At 52.5% G+C, this 20,239-nt stretch overlaps 1 protein-coding gene across 1 annotated transcript; it reads right to left on the bottom strand.

The window, feature by feature from the left end:
* Nucleotides 1–8,147: 8,147 nt before the first annotated feature.
* On the bottom strand, nucleotides 8,148–19,778 carry PLEKHO1 (pleckstrin homology domain containing O1). Its single transcript, XM_014261993.2, has 7 exons — nucleotides 19,517–19,778; nucleotides 18,573–18,719; nucleotides 11,748–11,888; nucleotides 11,412–11,516; nucleotides 10,530–10,631; nucleotides 9,461–10,230; nucleotides 8,148–9,375 (listed from the first exon to the last, which is right to left on the bottom strand). The coding sequence occupies exons 1-6, from the start codon at nucleotides 19,541–19,543 to the stop codon at nucleotides 9,463–9,465; spliced, it is 1,290 nt and encodes a 429-aa protein (XP_014117468.1). The 5' UTR covers nucleotides 19,544–19,778; the 3' UTR covers nucleotides 8,148–9,375; nucleotides 9,461–9,462.
* Between the last annotated feature and the right edge of the window lie 461 nt (nucleotides 19,779–20,239).

The raw sequence follows: 20,239 nt of genomic DNA on the forward strand, positions 1-20,239 counted from the left end.
AAAGGGAAGTTTTTTTTTGGTATGAAATGTGACCAAGAACTACTAGAACTATCTCTTGCCATTCCCACACATTCCATAATGACCAGTTAGCCCTTTCGCCCCTTTATACTCCCTCAAATGAAGTTAATGTAAAAAATGTCATACTGCCGAGGATATAAACCCCAAGGGTCTCTCAATGCCTGGCTTGCAGGCAGCTCACTTTCAACTTTCCTCATCTATATGTGAGAATGAGGAAGCCGACATTATCATGGAATCCCATGAATTCAGGAATTTGGCCTTGGAGAAAACTGTAAAATCCTTTGAGCTGCATGATGGAGTAATGAGGAATCTCAGAATGAAAACTGCTCCATTTTCCAGCAAACAGAGCTGTTGTTGATTTTGAAAGCAGAGCTGCCATATGCTAAAAATATACCAGTTTCATTGGTCATACCCATTGCAAAGGTCTCAACCAAAGAAGAGATCTGAATTTATGAGATAAAAATGATGCTTGAATTATTTTTATCCATTTCTGAGTCTCTTGGTTGTGCCAGGGGTTGCACTGTCACATTAGATGTGCACACTTGTGTTCTCCATTTGCTCATTGATCAACTGGCACAAATGGAGAGTCAGGAACGCAGCTCCCCCGGGGTACCAAAACGCATGGGATAGAACAGAAGGAGTCAGGGACAGCTGCTGCTTGAAGCAGGACATGGAAAATGTCCCTCTGTAGGGCCTGGGGCAAGGAAATTCCTGTTGCTACTGCTGTTGGGAGGTTTCTCACTGGTGTTAGAGTTTGGTCTCCTGGGGAACACTTTTCTGGTTTTAAACTTTAAAATTACAATTCATAGTATGCTTCATAGTATGCACGGTTTCTGCTTTGAGTGTGTCTCATTAAAAAAATAAAAAATGAGTCCCAAAAATAGCCAAGGAAGGTCTTTTCTACTGATTCTAATTTAATTGGCACAAATGGAGGAGAATCCAAAAATAAATGTTTGGCCACAACAGCAAACCAGCAGAAAACCACAGGACACATTAAAGCTGGGAACTCCTAGTACTAAGAAGAGGATTCTGTTCTAGGAAAAAAATTACCCCAGAGTGTGGGTTCATGTTGGAAAAGGAGCTGGTTTCTCCTATGTGAATGAAACATGTTCACACAGGGTGCTTGAGAGGCATTTCCTCCTAGACTAGAGTTAATTCAAATAAAATAACCTAGTAATGACTGAGGAGCAGCCAGCCAGAGCACCTTGGCATTGCTTTGGTGAAGCACTGGTATCTTCTGGCCATTTGTGAGGGGCTTGATCACATCCCTGTCCCTGGGAATGTTGAGGACATGCAGGAATCATGTTTAAATAGGAATCTGAGGCTGGAAGGGAGCTCCTGGCTAATGGCATATTGAAACTAAGGCATCCCTGCAGCAAGTGCCTTTCTGAACTCATTTCAGAATAACATCTGTGTCTCTCAGCTTCATCACCATGATGAGTCATAATTATTCTGCTTAAAAGTGTGCTGTGGTGTTTCTTCTATGCTCCATGTGTTTTGAGTGAGCTCCCATGTCACAGCAAAACCTGACTGGAATGAATTGGATAATTTGTGTTCCTGGAAACCAAAAACATATTTAGTCTGTTCTTTCATCAGCATCACTGTTGGAGGATCCACACCAACAGCCGTAGGATCAGCCTTGAGAATTCAAGTCTTGCCCTGTTTTGTGCAAGTCATAAGTCATTTAAGAATGTAATTGAGCGGTGACTTTTTAATGCCAAATGGTGGCTGTGCTCACGCCTCCCATACACACCCACCCCATACTCCCACTACAGTCGTGTGGCTCCAAAAGCTTCTGGTGTTAAATTCTGTGTTTGGGGTGTGCCTTGAAGAACAGACTTGTGGAGATGAGAATGTTTTCTCTGATGATCTACTGAGGGGTATTTCCATCTCAGTCATGTAGCACTGAGGGTGGGGGGGAGGTTGCTGTTGATGAAATCTCTTACATTAATATACTACACAAATTAATGAGCTTTTTCCTGAGAGAGCCCTTTATTTCCCACAATCATCCACAGTTCCTCCTCATTCATATCCCTGCACGGACCACATCATTCCTCTGCAAGCAACAGGAGGAATGGAAGGAGGAAGAATATTAACCTCTCTCTGCTCTGAGTCTCTGGATCGCTGGAGGCTTCAATTGCTGCAGAATTTCTGCATGAATATTAATCATTTTCACTACAAAGAAAACTCCCAGAAAAGCAAAAAATATTCCCTAGAACAAAGTGAGGAATCCCGGAGAAGATGGGAATAATCAAATGCCCACAGAAACAAACTGGTTAAATTTGGGAATTCTCACGTGCATCTCAATGCAAGTTTCTTAAGTGCTTTAGTAAACTTCTCAAATCACTCTTTCTCCTCTCTCCAACTCACCTGGATTTCTAATGGTGTGGAAAATGTGCTTCCACTGGGAATCAAGCAGGTCTGGACCGAAGTTAGGGCTGCCTGGGAGCAGGCAGCACTCGGGGCTGCTGTTCTTGGATGTATGTTGCTGTCAACCCGTGCGTGCACTGCACAGGAGCCGGGCACTAGCACGCTGCTGCAGAGCCCGTGTGATTCCTCCTGTGCCACGTGCGGAGCAGGGAAGGGAAACAGCTCAGTAATTGCAGTTCCATGGAAAGCTCCCGACGGCTGTTCCGTAGGAACGCATTCCCAGTCCTCCCGGTGAACTCGGCTTGCAGAAGCTCTGGGAGAACGAGCACTAGAGGGCAGAACGCGACCAGCGACGGGCGCGGGCTTTGGCGAGGGGGAAGCAGAGCCCGGCTGTCTCTGAGCTGCCTTCCCCCCGTGAGAGTCCAAGTGACTCCTTAAAATGGCACCTTTCTGGTTCTTCTAGGTAGAAGAGTGAAAAGAATTTTGTTAAGCACGGGAAGGAATCAAAGACAGAAAATACAGGAAATCCGTGGTTGGAATTGACTGAACTTGGTGGGTTTATGCTGTTCTTTGCACTGGATACCGTGGAAGTTTGGTGATGACAAACTTTCCTGATTCATTTCTGATCCCTCTTGCTGCCTCCCAAGAAACCAAGATTTCCCAAGATAGCTTTTCCTTCCTATGACTTGATTTCTAGAAAGCTGGAAGGAAAAACTCCGGAAGGAATAGCCTTTCCATTTCCTTCTGATTTCATTTCCCTGTATCTCCAGTAACATAAATAATTTTATAAGTGATATAAAACATTTCCAGAAAGCATATATTGAAAGCACGAAGCCCTCAGGATCCTCTGCCCAAACAAACTCCTTCCTTCCCTCTCTCTCTCTGTGTTTCAGTGAGTGCTCCAGCAGCCTCATTGTTTGGATAATTCAGGGTGCCAGATGGCTGTAAATATGTTTACAACCCTCCTTAGCCTGCTCCCTCCTCCCTGGCACCCTCAATGCTCTACCCAGTACCAAGCACCTGGTCTGTTCCCATTTGGAGTTTCCCTTCTCCCCTCTGGAGCTAAATTTGCACTGCTGGTTTGTATTTTCCCTTTAAATGAAGTGGGAAAATCTTAGGGAATGTTTTGTGCCAGGGAATACTGAATTCTTCCTTCGCTGTCACTTGCACCATCAGTTAATTGAAAATGTGCCTCCTGCCCTGTGGCATCAGCCTTCTTCCTGCAGGAATCCTGTCCCTGACATAGGAAGATGCAGCTCACCTGCAGCGAATCATGAGGGAGGAGCAGCTGCTTCCTATTTTGAGCGCAGCCGTCTCATACTTACCCTTGGCATGGGGTTAGGGTGCACAGAACAGGGTGATTCATCCCAGATTATGCCCCAAGGACCTGGCAGAGGCAGTGTTTGAACAACCGGCCCCATTCTTCCTGCCTCACAGGCTCTAGATTCATTGTCATACTCTGATCCTGTTATTCCATAACTCGTGAGGGCCCAAATCCTGGGCACTGAGCCCCGGAGATAACTTTTCTGTGTAATGATATATTTCCAAAATGCTGAGCAGTAGAAAATAACAGAAAGCTGTTTCAATGGCACTGTAAAAAGGGAAGTTGGTTTTAAAACACCTGAAAATATAGGCAGTGACGTTTTGAGAACTGAGGAATAACTGAGGTCACGAGCTGCCTGAGGAATGCTGCAGCAGCACAAACTCAGGTCACAGGAAGGGTGAGCTGTGCCCGTGAAGGAACAAGAATTCAGCCAGATTTGTCTGTGGTTTTGCTCTCAATGATGAGCTGGTGGGTGAACTCTTCCCTGGAAAGCAGGAGGGAGCAGATGGCAGCAGGCAAATATCTGACTTGAGCAAGGAGAGAGAGAAACCTGTTTTCCAAAGGATCTATTTGACTTACAGAAGCCAAATGTTATTTTTATGAAGCAGTATGAGCCAGACCTCTCATTTATTGAACCTTACCAGTTTGTGAACTGCCAGCAGACCTAACCTGAGTGACCCTGTGACCTATAAAGGACAAGAGAACCAGCAGGCATTCCGAGCAGGCTTTTCCAGGAACCTTCAGGATTCTGAATGCCACCTCACGATTTCTGGGAAGCACGACTCCCAGCTTGGTCTGCAGAAAGGTAGACAGCGCTCAAATTATATATAGCAGCAAGTGGGCTGGGAGGAGAAACACTTGGCTGCACAGAGCAGGAGGCTGCTCTGGAGGAGCCCAGGGAGTGTTGTAAGGTGCAGCACAAACCACTGGCATCTGGCGAGTGGAGCTGGGCCAGTGCTGGCCTGTGGGCAGCTGGAACTAATGGAGTGAAGGAGAGCCCTGGGCAGTGCCAGGGGCACACTGGGTACACACAGATTGATCCCTTGCTCTCAGCTCTTCTTCATCCTGTTCCATGCCCTGCCATGGGCAGGGACACCTTCCACTGTCCCAGGCTGCTCCAAGCCCTGTCCAACCTGCCCTTGGACACTTCAGAGTTGGGGCAGCCACAGCTTCTCTGGGAAACTTGTGCCAGGGCCTCCCCACCCTCACAGGGAAGAATTCCTTCCCAAAACCCCATCTAAAACTTCTCTCTTTCAGTTTAAAGCCATTAATGACTCAGTCCATTTGTTGAGAGTCCTTTAAATAATGATGTCCACATCTCCATTGTGGCATCATTCCAGTCGATGCCAGACCTTTGCCTATTGCCCAGTATCAGCCTGTGAGCACAGAGTCCTCCAGCTCTGAATGGTTCCCTCTGTCCTCCTGTCCTACATGTATGGGCTCTTTATTCTGACCATTCCGTCAGCCCCAGGGCAGGGGTTTGGAAGGAGAAATTACCATTTCAGTGCACAACTCCCAAGACACTGGTGTCAGGAGAGGGCTGAGCTCTGTCCTTTGAACTCTGGCTGGTCTGGCCTCTCCCAAACATTCCCAAATGTTAAAAAGATTTTGAAACCCTCTCTTGCCTCTGGGCTGGGATGATTTGTGTCAAAACAGAGCAACAAATTTTTAAACACATTACAAATTAAGGAAGTGGAAGAGTCACTGTAGTTTTCAGTTCCTCAGGACATTTTATAGAGTAAAACAAATCAGCAGTGTCTGAAAGCAGAGATTTAACTTGCACAAATCTCCACGTGTGCATATTCCTGGGATACGTTTGCACACAGGTGTATCTGGCATGCAAAACTGCTGAATTTTTCCATTTTCTATCTTTTTCTAGGGAAGTGGGTCTGTTCTTGCTGAGCTTTAATTTGAAAACCCAGTTGGAACTTGTTAAGTCAATAATTATTCTTGTGAATGTGGGTCAAACTATTTTATGTCTCATCATCTCTAGGGACTTGGAAGAAGATTCAATCCTCCAGCAGTCCAAGGTAGAAAGCACCACACTTCCCATTTTATTTCAAAAGTCCAAACTGATTGTCTCATGGGGGTAAAAGCTGATGAGGGACAGGGTCGTGTGAGCGAGTGGCATCACTGCAGCACCAGGTGCTCACCTACAGCTGCTGACACAGGAAAGAATGCCCTCAGCTCTGATAACATATCAGAGTGCCTTGGGATCTCATGCAATTTATTCTAAGGGCATGCTGAACATATTATTCAGTTGGGATATTGGAGGATCTATAACTTCCCACCTTCCACATCTGGACACAAATCCTACTTTCTCTTTTTAAAGCATTTGCCTTATTGGAGAAAAAAAAAAAGCAACAATTTCTGCAGTTTTCTCCATCAGTAACTCCAGAAAATCCTTCTTCACAGCAGGAGCTATTGGCTGTGTTGAAAAATTGTATTTATCCACCCCCTCCTCAGCCTGAGAACCCTCTACCATGAGTTACTGGTGTTCCTGCTCCACTCGGGAGGTTAGGGTCTTTTTCCAAGGATGGAAACTGCTGGAGAAACTGGACTTTATCTACCACAATTTTATTCCTGTGAACTGCTTTGTTAGGTGTAATTGAGCCTGTAGAATAGCCCACTGCTACTGAAACAACATGAACCCCTTTCTACCTTACACCCGAGTTTTGCTGCCCTGTCAGCAGTGTGAGAGTTGCCTCCAAGTGTAAATTCTATTTAAAGCCACCAAAAGCCTCTTAATGGTTACCTCCTGCTTTCTAGCGGCCTCTCAGCACTGCAGAGACACTGCAGCTGCTCCCTCTGTCCCCAAATCTACAATGGGTGAAACTTAGGGTGGCCATGTGTCACATGGGGCTGATTTGTGGGGCTGCATCCCAAAATGTTCTCTTGGCAGGAAGTCTCTGGGTGGGGTCAGCTGTGTCTGAGCACAGCCCCTGTGGCTTGCGGGGTTTGTTGGGTTTTCAGCCCTCTCTACCCAGGCTGTTGGGTGCCAGTGTTTCACAGAGTTATGGAATCATGCAATGATTTGGGTCTTGGGAGGGACCTTAAATCTCATCCAGTTCCACCCCTGCCATGGGCAGGGGCACCTTCCATTATCTCAGGCTGCTCCAAGCCCCATCCAACCTAGCCTTGAACACTTCCAGGGCTGGGACCACCACAGCTGCTCTGGGCACCCTGTGCCAGAGCCTCCCCACCCTCACAGGAAGGAATTTCTTCCCAAGAATTCCATCCTAAGGTGTTTCTCTGTTATTTCCTTGGAAAAACTGAGGATGGAGGAAGGGAGGGAGGGAGAGAGAAGGGGGTTTGCTTAAAGCTTTTGAGGCAGGCAGGGAGAAAATAACCAAAAAAAGACGCTTTGGTGGGGAGGGTGGGTGGGCTTCTGTGTGCCGCATGCAGCCGGGGTTCCTCGCCCCGCGGTCCTTATTTGGCTGGGAGCGGGAGCATTCCAGGGATTGGCTGTGCTGGGAAGCAGGCAGGGAGTGCAGGCACTGGAGCCGAGTGCCAGCTGACGAGCACAGCACACGCTTGCCCACTCCTCACCATGTGTTGAGCAAATTGCAGCTATTTTTATAGGAGACGCTTTGCCTACATCTTAAGAATCCAGTCCCAATCCCGTCTCCCTCTAGTGTAATGGGAAATCCCCTTCCCAGCCCCCTTTTCCCTATACTGTACATGTTTTCAAGGCACAGTTGGGCAGAACCCAGAGTTCTTGGCCGTTATCAGGCTTCAGACTTCTCTGCTGTGCACTGCCCGGCCAGGGCACTCTGTATTCCTGTAATGATCCAGTGTTTTGTCTCCAGACCCAACATAATTGCCACGCTGGACAATACCGGCCCTTTCTGGGAATGGCAGCCGGCTGCTCCACTGCGAGCGCAGCCCCGTTGTGCGGAGTTATTCCCGCATGGATAGACCCACCGGCCGGGGGCGATGATGCACAAAGCCGCGTCTGTGCTGCCCTTGGCTTTGCTGCTCCGTAGGGCTCCCTGCACCGTGCCAGCGGCTTTGGGAATGCCTCTGCAGGCAGGGGCCGGGCAGGGGGCTGGCGGGAGGCAGCAGGGAAACAGAGGGGGGAAACTGTGAGGGGTGAGCAGAGAGGCAAGACCCCCAGAACTGCCCTTAGGAGCTTCAGGGCCTCCCTGAGGAGAGCAGGACGGGGCTGCTCAGGTGTGCTGCTCGTGGGGACCTTTCCAGAGGCCTGCACTCAGAGCAGCATGGCAGTGAGCATTCCAAAATCCAAGGAGAGTTGCTGGTGTGGGAGTCACAAATACAGCACCTCGCTGGCACCGACTGGGATGCAGGTCATAAGGGAGGTTCAGCGGTTCCTTGCAAAACCCTTTGTGAAGCAATCCAGTTCATTAACATGGAAAGGCACTGAAAGTTATCCCTGGAAGTATCACTGGGGTCTGGTTAAGCCAAACTCATTGAGAAAGGTTTGGGGTTTGGTTTTATTTTTTTCTTTAGTTTAAAAAAATCTTATAATCACAGCCAGGAAAGGAAAGAGAAAACACCAACCATGACCAGGAAGTAATTCTGTGGGTTTGATATTTTCGTGGACTATTTGCCATGTAGGTAATAGAATTAGGTTTCCTTTTAAAAAACAAGGAACAGTTAGATGTTACCACGAGTGAACTTGTGAGACACAGCCACGTCCTGCTCGTGGCTGTGAAAGCTGAGCCAGCCCGTGAGCTGACGATCTGAACTCTGCTCTGGGCTCAGTTTTCATTCCAGCCAGGCTGATTCAGATCTTGGACAGCCCAAGCAGAGCCTGCTGCTGTCTATGACACCTGAGAGGGCAAGGCAAACCTACTAAAACTGCTGTTGGCTTGTGGTGTCTGGCTCCTGCACACACCCCTATTGCTCAGCTCAGAGAAAAGGTAAAAAAAAAGAGAAATGAGAATGGAAAAGCCCAAACCCCCCCCCAACTGCCTGTGTGGGCTGTCGAATCCAAGGCTTTGATCTTCTGGTTGCACAGAAGGGAAGACACATCGCTGCTACCTCCCACTGCTTGGGGCCAAGGGGGTCTGTGAAGCATTCATGGCCCGACAGGGTCAGGGTGGATACGGAGTGTGTTGCTGCTGCCCTTCTGGAGGGCTCTGCATGCACCCCAAAATAACAGCTGCCAGCCGCAAGTTTTCTAGGGGACTGTGCCAGGACAGAGCTCTGCAAGCTGCACCCAGCAAATGCCTCAATGGCCTGTGTAACACTGGCAACCAACCTGGACTTCTCACATCTTCAGGGAAGTTCCTGGACACTGGGGACTTCCCGGCAGTGGTGGGGATGGACACCTTTTTTAACCTTTTAATGTCACTTATTTCTGAGAGGGAACAGGGCAAGTGTCCCAGTGAACGAGACGTAGTTTGGGGCACAGTCCAGACATGAAAGCAGCAATGCCAGGGCTCATCCAACTCCACTCCATGGAGTGCTGCAGGCAGACACGGGCAGTTCCCGGGAACCAGTGCTCACTCCTGTTCTTGGAGCATGACAGGAGCTGGGGCCTGCAGTGCAAAGGGAGCTCTTACAAAGGAGTATAAACTGCAACTGATTTATTGGAACACGGGGTTGATTCATCAGGGGATGCGATGGAGGAAAGGAAGGGTCCAAGCTTTGAGAAGCAAATTTGGGAGAGAACAGGCACCTTTTCACTCTTTTGAACACTGTAAATAATAATAATAATAATTAAAAAAAAAAAAGACCCAATTGCTGCCCTCCCCAGTCCCTCCCTCCCATCCCAAGGCTTGCCTTCACATCATGCTCTTTCTAAACTGCAACTGTGAGCTCTGTTTGGGCTTCGAGTCTGACTGCTGCAGCTCAAACTGTTTGTACAGGTCCCTCAGCTCTTTGATCTCCTGCAGCACCCTCTTAGCTTGACTCCAGGTGGAGGAAGCCTCCCCCAGCAGCCTCTCAGATTCCTGCAGGATCCTTTCAGAGTCCGACTTGGAACATGATGAGGAAGAAGAGGTGGTGGTGATGGTGGTGCTGGTGTTGGAGTCCTTGGTCTTTCTTTTGCCTTCCCCGTAGCCCTTCACCTCTGTCAGCAGTTCCTGAGTTTTTTCCAGTTTCAGTGCAACCAGTTCCTGTATCCGGGACAGCTGCTCCGGTTCTGCCGAGGCAAACTGAGCCTCCAGCCCCTTCCTCAGCACCGCCCGGTGCGTGGAAGAGTCCCGTCGGGACAGGATTTCTTCCATGGAGGCACATTTATTCTTTTCTGAGTGCGAGAGCTTTTTGGGGACCTGCGGTGTGTACATGGTCCCTTTGTCAAAGGAGTCATTGCGCTGCCCCGCTCTATCCCATGAGGTCACCTCCTGTCGCGGGAGGCTCCCTGTCCGCCCTTTCTCCGATGACTTGGTGTTCTCCGAGTCTGAGCGGCGCCGCCCAGCAGTGAGGTGTGCCACGGACTTGTCCAGATCCACCCGGAAACTCTCCTCGCAGGTGCCGTGATCCTCCGGAGAGGCGTCTTCCTCCTGGATCAGGTCGAGGGTCAGCATTCCATCAGAGGTTGAGGTAGATGCCTGGAGGAGCAGAAAGCAGAGCTCAGTTGGCACCAGAATGGCTGCTGCCCCTGCTTCCAAGGGTCTCTGCACTGCGGATACACACTACAGAGAAGGAGCGGGAATGCTCCCTCACTCAGTGACAGAGCCTCGGGGTGGCTTTTGCCAGAAGGTTTGCACAGTGCTGTGCTGATGACCAGAGCCGTCCTTATGGCAGCTCTCAGTTCAGCATGGAGCTCCAACACCGGCTCTCCTTGCACTTACTTACAAATTGCAGGGGAATTTCACCCAAGCAGGTGTCTGGGATTGATTGTACCTACCACAGCCATGAGGTGACCCCGCGTGGGAGGGCGCCTGGAGTGCTGGATCTTGGCTCTGTCACGCGTTGGGTGGGCAAGGAAACTGTCCTCTTCCACAGTGACCTGCAGGGTGACACAGGCTGTGAGCACGGAACACCAGCCACTCCCAGCTCCCGGAGCTGTAAGCAGAAGGAGACTGGCAGGGAACGGGGTGTGGGAGTCCAGTCTTGGAAGTGACCCAGTGTTGGCCTGGTCTCTGCCCTCTGTGCCATGATGGGATTACATCTGCTCCAGTCATTCCTGACAATTGAACCTGTTTGCAAAGACTCCGTGACAGACTCTCCTGGAAGCCATCTCTCCTGGTGTCTGCTGTGCTGCTTCCTGCTCTAAAGCATCCCCCATAGTCTGACCTTGGTTTTCCTTCACTACAGGCTCTGTGCTGCCTTCCAGGAGAGCAAAGAGCCTCCTGGCAGTGCCATGGCACTGTGGGAAGCTGAGTGTGAATGGGAGAGCTGAGACAGGTTTGAGCTGAGGAAGGGTTGCCATGAAACATTAATGTGAGAGTCAGGCCTGGAGCGAGGGCACAGCCTGCTCCAGCTAGGTTCTTCACACTGAAGGAAACTGTGGGAATGCTCACCTTGACGTGCCTCTGCCAGCCCACCTGGCGTTCTAAGTACACCCTGTGTCCCCAGGAGGAGGCTGAACTGGGGCTGCCCTGTTATTTTTCCTGGCAGAAGCTACTTTGTGTAACTGGGACTTTCACACGCCCCTTGAGAAGCAGGAGGAGTTCTGCTGGAGACACTTTGTGTGGATGTGTACCTAAGACAGGGCTGTTCCCAGCAATCTCAAACCTTCACCTGGGCTGAGACACGGGAGCTGGGATTCAGCCTGAATCCTGCTCACCTCGTCCAAGATCCGGTTTTTAGCACGTGTGATCGCAGAGTTGAGGGCGTTAATCCAGGACTCTTTCTCTTCTGGACTCACAGCCAGGAAGATCAGATTTGGTGCCTACAAAAGAGGGAATTCAGGTCAGTGCCAGAACTCACACAGGGACGGGCCTATGGCTCTACAGAAAAGGCAAAGCAGAGCAGAGCCTCCAACCCTCTTTGCCCCACACAGCAAACCCCAGGACCATTTACATCCCTCTCTTCCCTGCATCGCCCAGGACCATCCACATCCCTACCCACCCCTGGAGCCAGTGGCTCTTGGGCTGGCTGCATCTGGGCAAGCCCCACATACCGTGTTTCCAGGCTGCCTGGAGTGGGCGAGAGTAAATTTGCTGTGGTTCTTTTTGCTTCTACTTTTGGACTTCCTGAGCTCTTCACATTTCTCATAGTCACTCAGGTCAAACATTTCCTGTATGGTTTTTTCATCTTTCACCTGCAAAACAGCAAGAAAATTAGAACTTTGCAGATGTCAGACAGAGATGCCGCTGCTCTAGCCAGCAGGATTTCAACAGGAGGATTTTGACTAGTCTCTTCTGGAATGAGGGGGCATATTTAGAAGGATAGCAAGGAAATCACACTTTGCCAGGTTAATTTGCCAGGTTAAGGTGGCTCTTCCATCCCCAGAGTTACTGGCATCAGGCTGAACAGTCATACAGGTGTGATCAGACACAGCATTCCTGCTTGTGGGCCCTCAAAATGTGCAGGATTTATTCCAGCCACAAGGAGAGGGCCCTGTGTGCCGGGAGGGGGCTAGGGTGGAGGTGAGAGGTGCAGGAGAAGGTGGGCTCTCATCTCTGGTTCAAGGGGACAATTATTCTCTGCAGACAGCAGAACAAGAGGTGGAGCAATAAGGATTAGCACTTCCTATTTTTTACCCTGTGCTGGCAGCTGGCTCTGGGGGAAGTACGGCCGGGCCCAGAGTGTGGACGTGACACTGAGCCCCAGCCCTGCAAGGGGGCTGTGGGCAGAACCCACCACCCGGGGCAGGGGCTGCGGGGCTGTCCCGAGGCTCTCAGTGTCCTTTAAAGAGTCCTTGAGTGACCACTTTACAAGATCTTCCGTTTTCCAGGTCTGTTCCACAACACTCTGCCACAGTGCGACAGGTACATGGGGATGGATCAGTGTCACAGAGGCTCAGATTAGAGATGGAGCTTGCACAGGGTCACTGGGGCTGTGGCTGCACTGGGGGACAGGCAGAGGTCTAGGGGCACATAGGGCTCTGGATGCTGACCCCTGACGGTGCTGTCCCTCGGAGACTTGGAGCAAAGGGAAAATGGCAAAGCTGTCCCTTCCTCTTCATTGCTCTCCTAATGCACCATCCTCAGTCCCACTCTTACAGCAGGGAAGCTCTGCTCTTCCATGGTAAACACGAGGAATTAGGAAACTGGGGTGGGAGACAGCTCAGGTTTGCATGTCCATTACAAACTCTGCACCAGGCTCAAATCCACATCCATCTGCTTAATCTGACTCCAGCCAGTCATCCCAGGCTGCATCAGCAGTGGAGGGTGTGTAACTCGGGTGCTGGGAAGGCAGATGGTGGTGAGGTCTGAGCCCTTGGATTTCCTGAAAGGACTCCACCCCATTTCATACATTTCCTCCACAGTTTTGGGAAGCAGTGAAGGAACTCCCCATGATTCTTCCATAGAATTTAATCAAAGAGGGTGACTAAACCAGCTTCCTAACCAGGAATAACCAGGCATGGATAAACTGACCATCTGGCCTTGCCTGATGACAGCAGCTCCCCTCTATCCTTTGTCCTTGTGCTCCTGAGTGTGTCCCCAGGATCCACAGGACAATCACCGGCACTGCCATCCCTGATGGCCCGAGCTGGTTCCTGCTTGTGACACATCCCCTGTGTCTGGGTGTGATAACAGAGACTGTCTGGCTGCACATCCTCCCTACATGCTGCTAATCGGCTTTGATCTCTTCCCACTCCCATCCTACAATCCACCTCTTTCCAAGAATCTCTGCTGAATTGTGCCCGACTCATTTGCAGCAAGAAAAGCCGATCCCCCTCCGACCCCCAGCTGCGCTCTGCAGCTGAGACCAGAGCCCTTGCTCCAGATGTTTGCTCATGTGGGTCACTGGGGCTTCCCCAGCCCTTCCCTTCCTCTGCAGAGCTCACACAATCTCCTGCCTCCAGGAGTATCGCCAGGAAGCTGCAGGACAGAGCAGGTGTCTTTGTTCAGACAAACACCCTGCAGGTGCAGCTCGTCCTTCAAACACCTGCAAATGACACGAGCCAGGGGACACTGCACTCGGACACACTGAGGGGATCCTGCTCCTGTGTCTGACCCATTATAAAATGCTTAAAGCTGGGAATAAGCAACATCCACAGGGGGATTCCTGAGGGAAGAGGGTCAGCAGCAGCCTGGAATAGGTGGCTGTGGTGGCACAGAAAAAACAGCAGGTGTCTCACATGGGGCATGGCCAGCTGAGCCCCCTCTCATGCTCATGTAACAGAGCATCCAGTGTGCAGAGAGAGAAACTGGAGAGAAGGAAGGTGAAAGGCAACTCCAGAGGCACCTGCCAGCTCTTTTGTCCTTTGCGGGAGGCTCCTGAGGCCAAAAGGAGGGAGGTGGTGGCATGAGAGGCAGCTCAGAGCAGCCTTGGAGGTAGGAGAGGCTGAGGACAAACCAGCCTGAGGAGCCACAGACTTACTGGGACCATGAGGCCAACAGAGCTGAAACCCTGGTCACTGTGTCAGTCGCAGGTGGGTGACAAACCTGCAGGGTGTCACCTCCTCCATGTTCTCTGTGAGATAGGGGCCATCCAAATCAAACTTTCCAGGCTTCTCCAAAGAGGATTTGGCTGAATGTGTCCCAGCACCCTGTCAGTGCCCAGGATGGAGTGACCTCTGGTATCATTTCTCAGTAGGAGAGGAGGAAGCAAGAGGTTGATGGTTGATTTTGGCAAAACCATTCCTAGCTGGGAGGTTTCCAGCAGGTCCCTCCTTCCCCAAAGCTGCCGAGAGCTTAAGAATTGAGGGATCTCAGAGCCTCACTGGCAGGTGGGTCCTGCTCTCCGTGCCCTGTGGGGAGCTTGGGATTGGAAGGATTAAGGTGAATCAATCCCAGCAGGTGCTGCCCTGGCTGTCTGCTGGCATTGCTGTCAGGCTATACCCATGTGAGGCAGGCAAAACATGCCCTGGGGTTCCACTTGGCTCCTACCTGTGGCCAGGTGAGGGAAGGGGAATTGAGGCATGGAAAAGCAATCAGAAGCATCCCCCATCCCTACAGCAAGGAATATTTCTTTGCAGCCATGAGATCATGCAGCCCCGCACCCCTGGCAGCTGGCCTTGCTCGGGGTGTCACTGCCTGTGCCAAGGCTGACACTGCTCGGATCCGAGGAGAGGAGCTGCATTCCTTGCACTCCTTGCACTCCTCCCCTCACAGCTGCCGCCCGCCTGGGTTAGCCCCAGGGGCACCCAGCACTCCCTGTGCCCTGAGATGTGAGGGGCTGTGAGCACGTAATGGGTCAGAAGACCAGCCATGGCACCCAAATCCCTTCTCCAGAGGGTCACAGCTGTTGGTGCTTCCCAAACTCTGCTCCCATAGGAAGGCTCGTTGCAGCGCGCTGGCAGCGGGAGGGTCTCTTTACCACCCTTGGGTGTCTCACTGATGAGAGTCTGAATTTCCTCACCAAGCTGTGACCTGCAGTGACTCTGAACCTCCTGGATCCAGGTCAGGGCTGTGTTTTGGGGCCAAACCGTGCATGGAAGGGCAGGGCAGGTGCTCAGTCACAGCAGTCTGGGATTTTTGGTGACAATTTGCTTGATCAGTTCCCTGCTGCACTGGGACACAGAAAAATGCGGAAGGTAAAGAAAATCACAAGACCCAGTGTGAGGCACCCACGGGACACTTGGGAGGCCACAGTGCGGCTCAGGATGTAACCAGAAACCTCCAGACTCTCAGTGCAGCCAAATACCCAAACATGGGCAGTTTTGGGACAGACAGTTCCCCTTGTAGGCTGTGACCAAAGTTTCACTTCCTCCAGCTGAGCAGCTCTACTTCAACAAGGGACGGAGCTGCCTGCAGACCTGGCTGAAGCCAGGCTGTCATCGGGACAGGGATGCACATGGGTGTGAGCAGGACTGTCCAGTCCTTGTCGTGGCCAGGTCGCTGCCCTTAGCTGGTGAGGGGATGGTGGCAGGATGTGGCAGGGACACCTTCCACCAGCCCAGATTGCTCCAAGCCCCATCCAGCCTGGACTTGGACGCTTCCAGGGATGGGGCAGCCACAGCTTCTCTGGGCACCCTGTGCCAGGGCCTCCCCACACTCACAGGGAGGAATTTCTTCCCAAAATCCCAATGTACTGAGTCCAGCGGCGTTCACTGAGGGCAAATGCCCCACGGAGCATTACAGAACCGAGTATGCGAACACACCCCCAGCCCCTCGCCGGCCGTGCCGAGCTGGAACCGAGGAGCGGCACCTCCTCGAGTGCTCTTGTGCTAATTGAGCCAATGCCTTTAGTAGCAAACAAGGGAATGCTCGAGAGAAGCGTTTCCTCATCGCCCTCGGCAGCCGGGCTCGAGCTGCCTGGCAGCCCCCGGCTTCCTGCGAGGAAGTGCCGAGCCCGAGCCCAGCTGTGTCAGCTCGGCCGCTGCTCCCCGGCGCAGGCAGGGACAAAGCTGGGTCAGGAACAGGGAACAATTCCCAGAAATGTACCGGGGGGAGGAACCGTCGTGAGGAGAGCGAGGGGAAAGAATGCAAGAGTGAGCTGAGAAGGTGACAGTGTGCTCAGCAGAGCTCAGCCCGCTACACCTCATCTCTACAGAGCTGGTTCTGGCCCATGACCAAACGCTGAATAACCAAGGATTTTGGTGTGAGTTCATGGAGTTCAGCAGCCGTGGGGGAGCAGAGTAGAGCACGGCCAGAGCCTCAAGCTCCCATTTCGGGAGGTGTCAGACAAGTCCCACAGCTTTCAAAGGGCAGCACTCAAACACCCTGTTAGCATTTTCCATCAGCTGGGCTGCAAAATTACATTTCCTCTCCTTACAGACTTGGCTCTGCCAGGAAGAAGCCCAGGCTTCTATCAGACATTCCCAAATTCTCCCGACAAAACTGAATACTCAGGGCTGGTCTCTGACCTGCAAGCCCAGTCCTAGACAGAGAACAGGAAAAGTACACAAATTCCCAGGAGGAATATTGATGGCATTTTGTTAGTCTGAATTTTGGAAATCTCCCCACTGCAGACCTCAGCCCATGCTCAGCTCCGAGCTCTGAGAATGGTCTCTTTGTGCAGCATCAACCTGCCCCAGCCAACACACTTCCCGAGGGATCCCGGTGTGGAACAGACAATTCCCCTTCCCCATGGGCTTTGGGGAGATGGGATTCATTGCCCTGCTTCCCAAATAGAGAAACTCAGGCAAAAGTAAATAAATGTCTGGTTTGGATCCATTTAATGAGCATGTGGCAGAGCCAAGGAGCTTCCAGGAACCTTAAGATTTAACCCTTTCTGCTCCGAGATGGTGGGGAGGGCTGGGAATGTCACTTCACCTGCAGAACCACCTCTGGAGCAGCCATGGAACATGAGATGAGCTGCCAGGAAACAGCGGGTTCTCTGGGAGCAGAGCTTGGAGCTACACACGGGCCTTCCCTGGGGCCCAGGAGGGGTCCTGGCTTTGCTAAGTGCTGGTGCTCTGGTTGGCATCAAACCCTGTGAGCAGGAAGTCTTGGGACACCCCCCAGGAGCCCCTCGGGAGTCCCTACAGGGAGACCCCCAGGATGCCAGACCCCCTGACATGGCTTGTTCTACAGGCACAGAGTCACCTTAGCACACACCGGCAGCACATGTCACCTCCATGGCCAGCACGGAGTCACCTCTGCACACCAGCACCAGATGTCATCTGTGACCACATCTCTGCTGGCCACACAGATTCTTCCATATAAAGCCTCAGCAGCGGCTGCCGCGTGTTATTTATGGTCCCTCACACACACGTGGAGCCCGGGGGCTGCCTCAGGCCCAGCTGTGCGTTTTTCCCCCTATGAAACACAAACCTTCTTGTTCAGAACAGGCTCCTCCAGCCTCATCCCTCTCTGGTGCTCCCAGCACAGCTGGATTTGATCTGTAGCTACCTGGACATCTATTGCCTGTTCCTGTTTGTCTCTGGAGCAGCCAGATTGATGGGAGCAAGCTCTAGAATGCCAGCAAGCAGCTCAGCACAACCTGGGCATTCAGTCCACTTTTTAGGCCATTTCTCTGTTATAAAAAGCCCTGACCCTCTGCCTGTGCCATGTCCACATGTCCTTAAATCAAATTGTCCCTTCCTCTCTCCAGGTGCTGACAGAGCCAGGCCAGGCAGACCAACCACGGTCTGTGAGGAAATTGCCTCCACTGAGGTGGAGGAAAGCCAGAGAGAACAGGATTTTATCCCCAAGTCCCTGAGTTGGAGCAACCGGCATGCCTGATGTGGGCATCACTGCCTGGTGCAGCTCTGGGATGTCACAGGGGATAGAGGCTCTGGCCTGGGGACTTCTACCTGATGGATTTATGGAGACAAAAAGCACAGGGGGGGCGTGCAAGGACAGCCAGGTGCTGGCTCAGCCGGACAGTCACATCCGATTACGTCCAGTGGCAACATCACGTTAAGCCTCAGCACCCAGCAAGGAGATGAGGGGCAGCGGAGGGGGCACGTGTTACAATACGATGTCGATCCGGGGTAAAATTTCCCCGTTTTCCTCTTGACATGGAGGAAAAATACAAGAGATCGACCTGTAAATGGCTCGATTTCAGTTGGGAGAGTGATTTCCAAATAGAGAGTGAGCAGGTGGAAACAAGGCAGTGTTGGGCTCAAGGACAGAGGATAGGCACAGAAGGGAGCCGGCATTGCTGTCGCCGCGGCCGAAAGAGGTTTGAGGGCTTAACTCTCGCTAAGTGAATCCCTTCGCGTGTCCACGCTGGGAAAATGTCGCCCAGCAGCGCTGTCTGGGAAAATCACTGTCAGAGCCGACCCCGACCCCGACCCCAGCCGGGTCCCGCCGGCGCCAGCCCGGGGAGAGGAGAAGCCCCCGAGGAACCTCCTGGGCCCGGCTGGCGCTGCGAAGGGCCGGGGCTGCGCCTTTCATATGCAAAGGGAGGAAGGGGGGATGGGAAAGGAAACTGAAACCGATCCTACCTCCTTCTCCGAGACGTAAAGCTGATCTCCCTTCAGAACCACATAACGGTTTTTCCAGATTTCCCTAAAAATGCCTTTTCCGCAAAATTTCCGCACCCAGCCGACCTTCTCTGGCTGCACAGGTTGCTGGTTTCCATCCTGGTGCCCCTAACACAAAGCGAGAGGGAAGAAAATGGGGGAAAACGGGATTATTCTTGGGTTTACACTCCTTTTCTCCCCCTTCCCTCTTTGCCCAACTTTTGTCTCCCCCCGCCTCCGGCCCCTCTCTCCGCCGACGCCGGGACCGAGTCCCTTCCCCGGGGTCACTCCACGGGGATTTTTGTGCTGCAGACACGAAGCGACAGTAGCAGCATCGGGAGGACGCTGCGAGGAGCGGGCAGGGTTCCCTCCGCGGTTATATAAGACAGGCCGGTGTCTCTATCGCCTCATCCAACGGGCATTTATCCACGGAAAGGGGAACAGGAGGGGGATGGGCGGAATTTAAACCAACTGGGTTATTTTACCGCTATGAAAATTGCATTTTGGAGCTTTTCATGAGCAATTAATGCAAGAGGTGAAATCTACGGTTGGTTTCTATCAGAGGTGTCTCCGTAGGCAGCGATGGGATCGCTGGGTGCAGCACACAACACGCAAAGAGCGACGGATTGATGGTGCCTCCGGATTTTATCGTTTCCTTGTGTTCCAAGATGAAAACTGCCTGCCTACATCACCCAGTGTCTGTGGCGGCTGCGGGAGGCAGGAGGGGCGCTGGGCAGGGGCAGGAGCAGGGCCGGGCGCAGGGTTTGGGTCTCTTCGGGTCTGCCTGGGGGTCTGTGCGCTTATTGCGGGGGGGAGCAGAGGCGAAGCGAACAACCGGCCCCGGAGAGACAAGCCCCCCTCCCCAAAACATCCAGGAGCCTCCCTCACCCCGCCTTGCCCCGGCGAAGAACCGATTCTCTACTCACCCTTTTTGCAGAATTATTTTTTTTCATCGTTCCTTGGTGCGCTCGGAGGCGATTTGGGGCGGGGGGTCGCAGAGGGGCTCCCGGCGCGGGGGAACACCCGGGACTGCGCCCGCGATCCGCGCTGCCTTCGCCCCGCGTGGCTCAGGGCCCTCTCCCGTTACACGGCGCCCAGCCCGGCGCTCTGAGCCATCGCCAGCGCCGCCGCCGCGTCCCCCCCCGCCGCCACCATCCCGCAGCTCGGGGGGCTGCGCCGGGCTGCGCCGGGCTCCCGAGCTCCATCTATAGCCGCGCGCCCGTGACGTCGGGGTTCGCGGCACGGCGCGAATCGCAGCCCACGGGGCTTGTTCTTCTTTGTCTCTGACTCACCGGGGACGCGGGGCCGTGGGGCAGCGGGCGCGGGGCGGGCGGTGCCGCGCCTGCTGCGCCCAGCGGGGCCCGGCCGCGTTCCCGGCGGTCTCACGGGTCACCGGGAAACTTCCCAGAAGAGGGAAAAGCAGCCGGGTGGCACTGGGAGGGTTTTCTCTCCCCTAAAGGTGTTCGGAAGTGTGAACAAATCCCGCTGGAGATAGGAGCTGAGAGATTTCCTGGGGAGGGGGCTGTGGGAAGGGGTCGCTTCCAGCACGGAGGGTCTGACAGCCTGGATTCAGAGCATGGCTTCCAAATATGAGGAGACACTGAGCTTCCTAAAAAATGCCCTATTTTGGCTTATTTTGTCTGTCTCCT

This window comes from Pseudopodoces humilis, chromosome 31 (assembly GCF_049639895.1).
Source record: "Pseudopodoces humilis isolate 2021_Gansu_Grassland_sample_001 chromosome 31, ASM4963989v1, whole genome shotgun sequence".
In the NCBI taxonomy this organism is placed as follows: Eukaryota; Metazoa; Chordata; class Aves; order Passeriformes; family Paridae; genus Pseudopodoces; species Pseudopodoces humilis.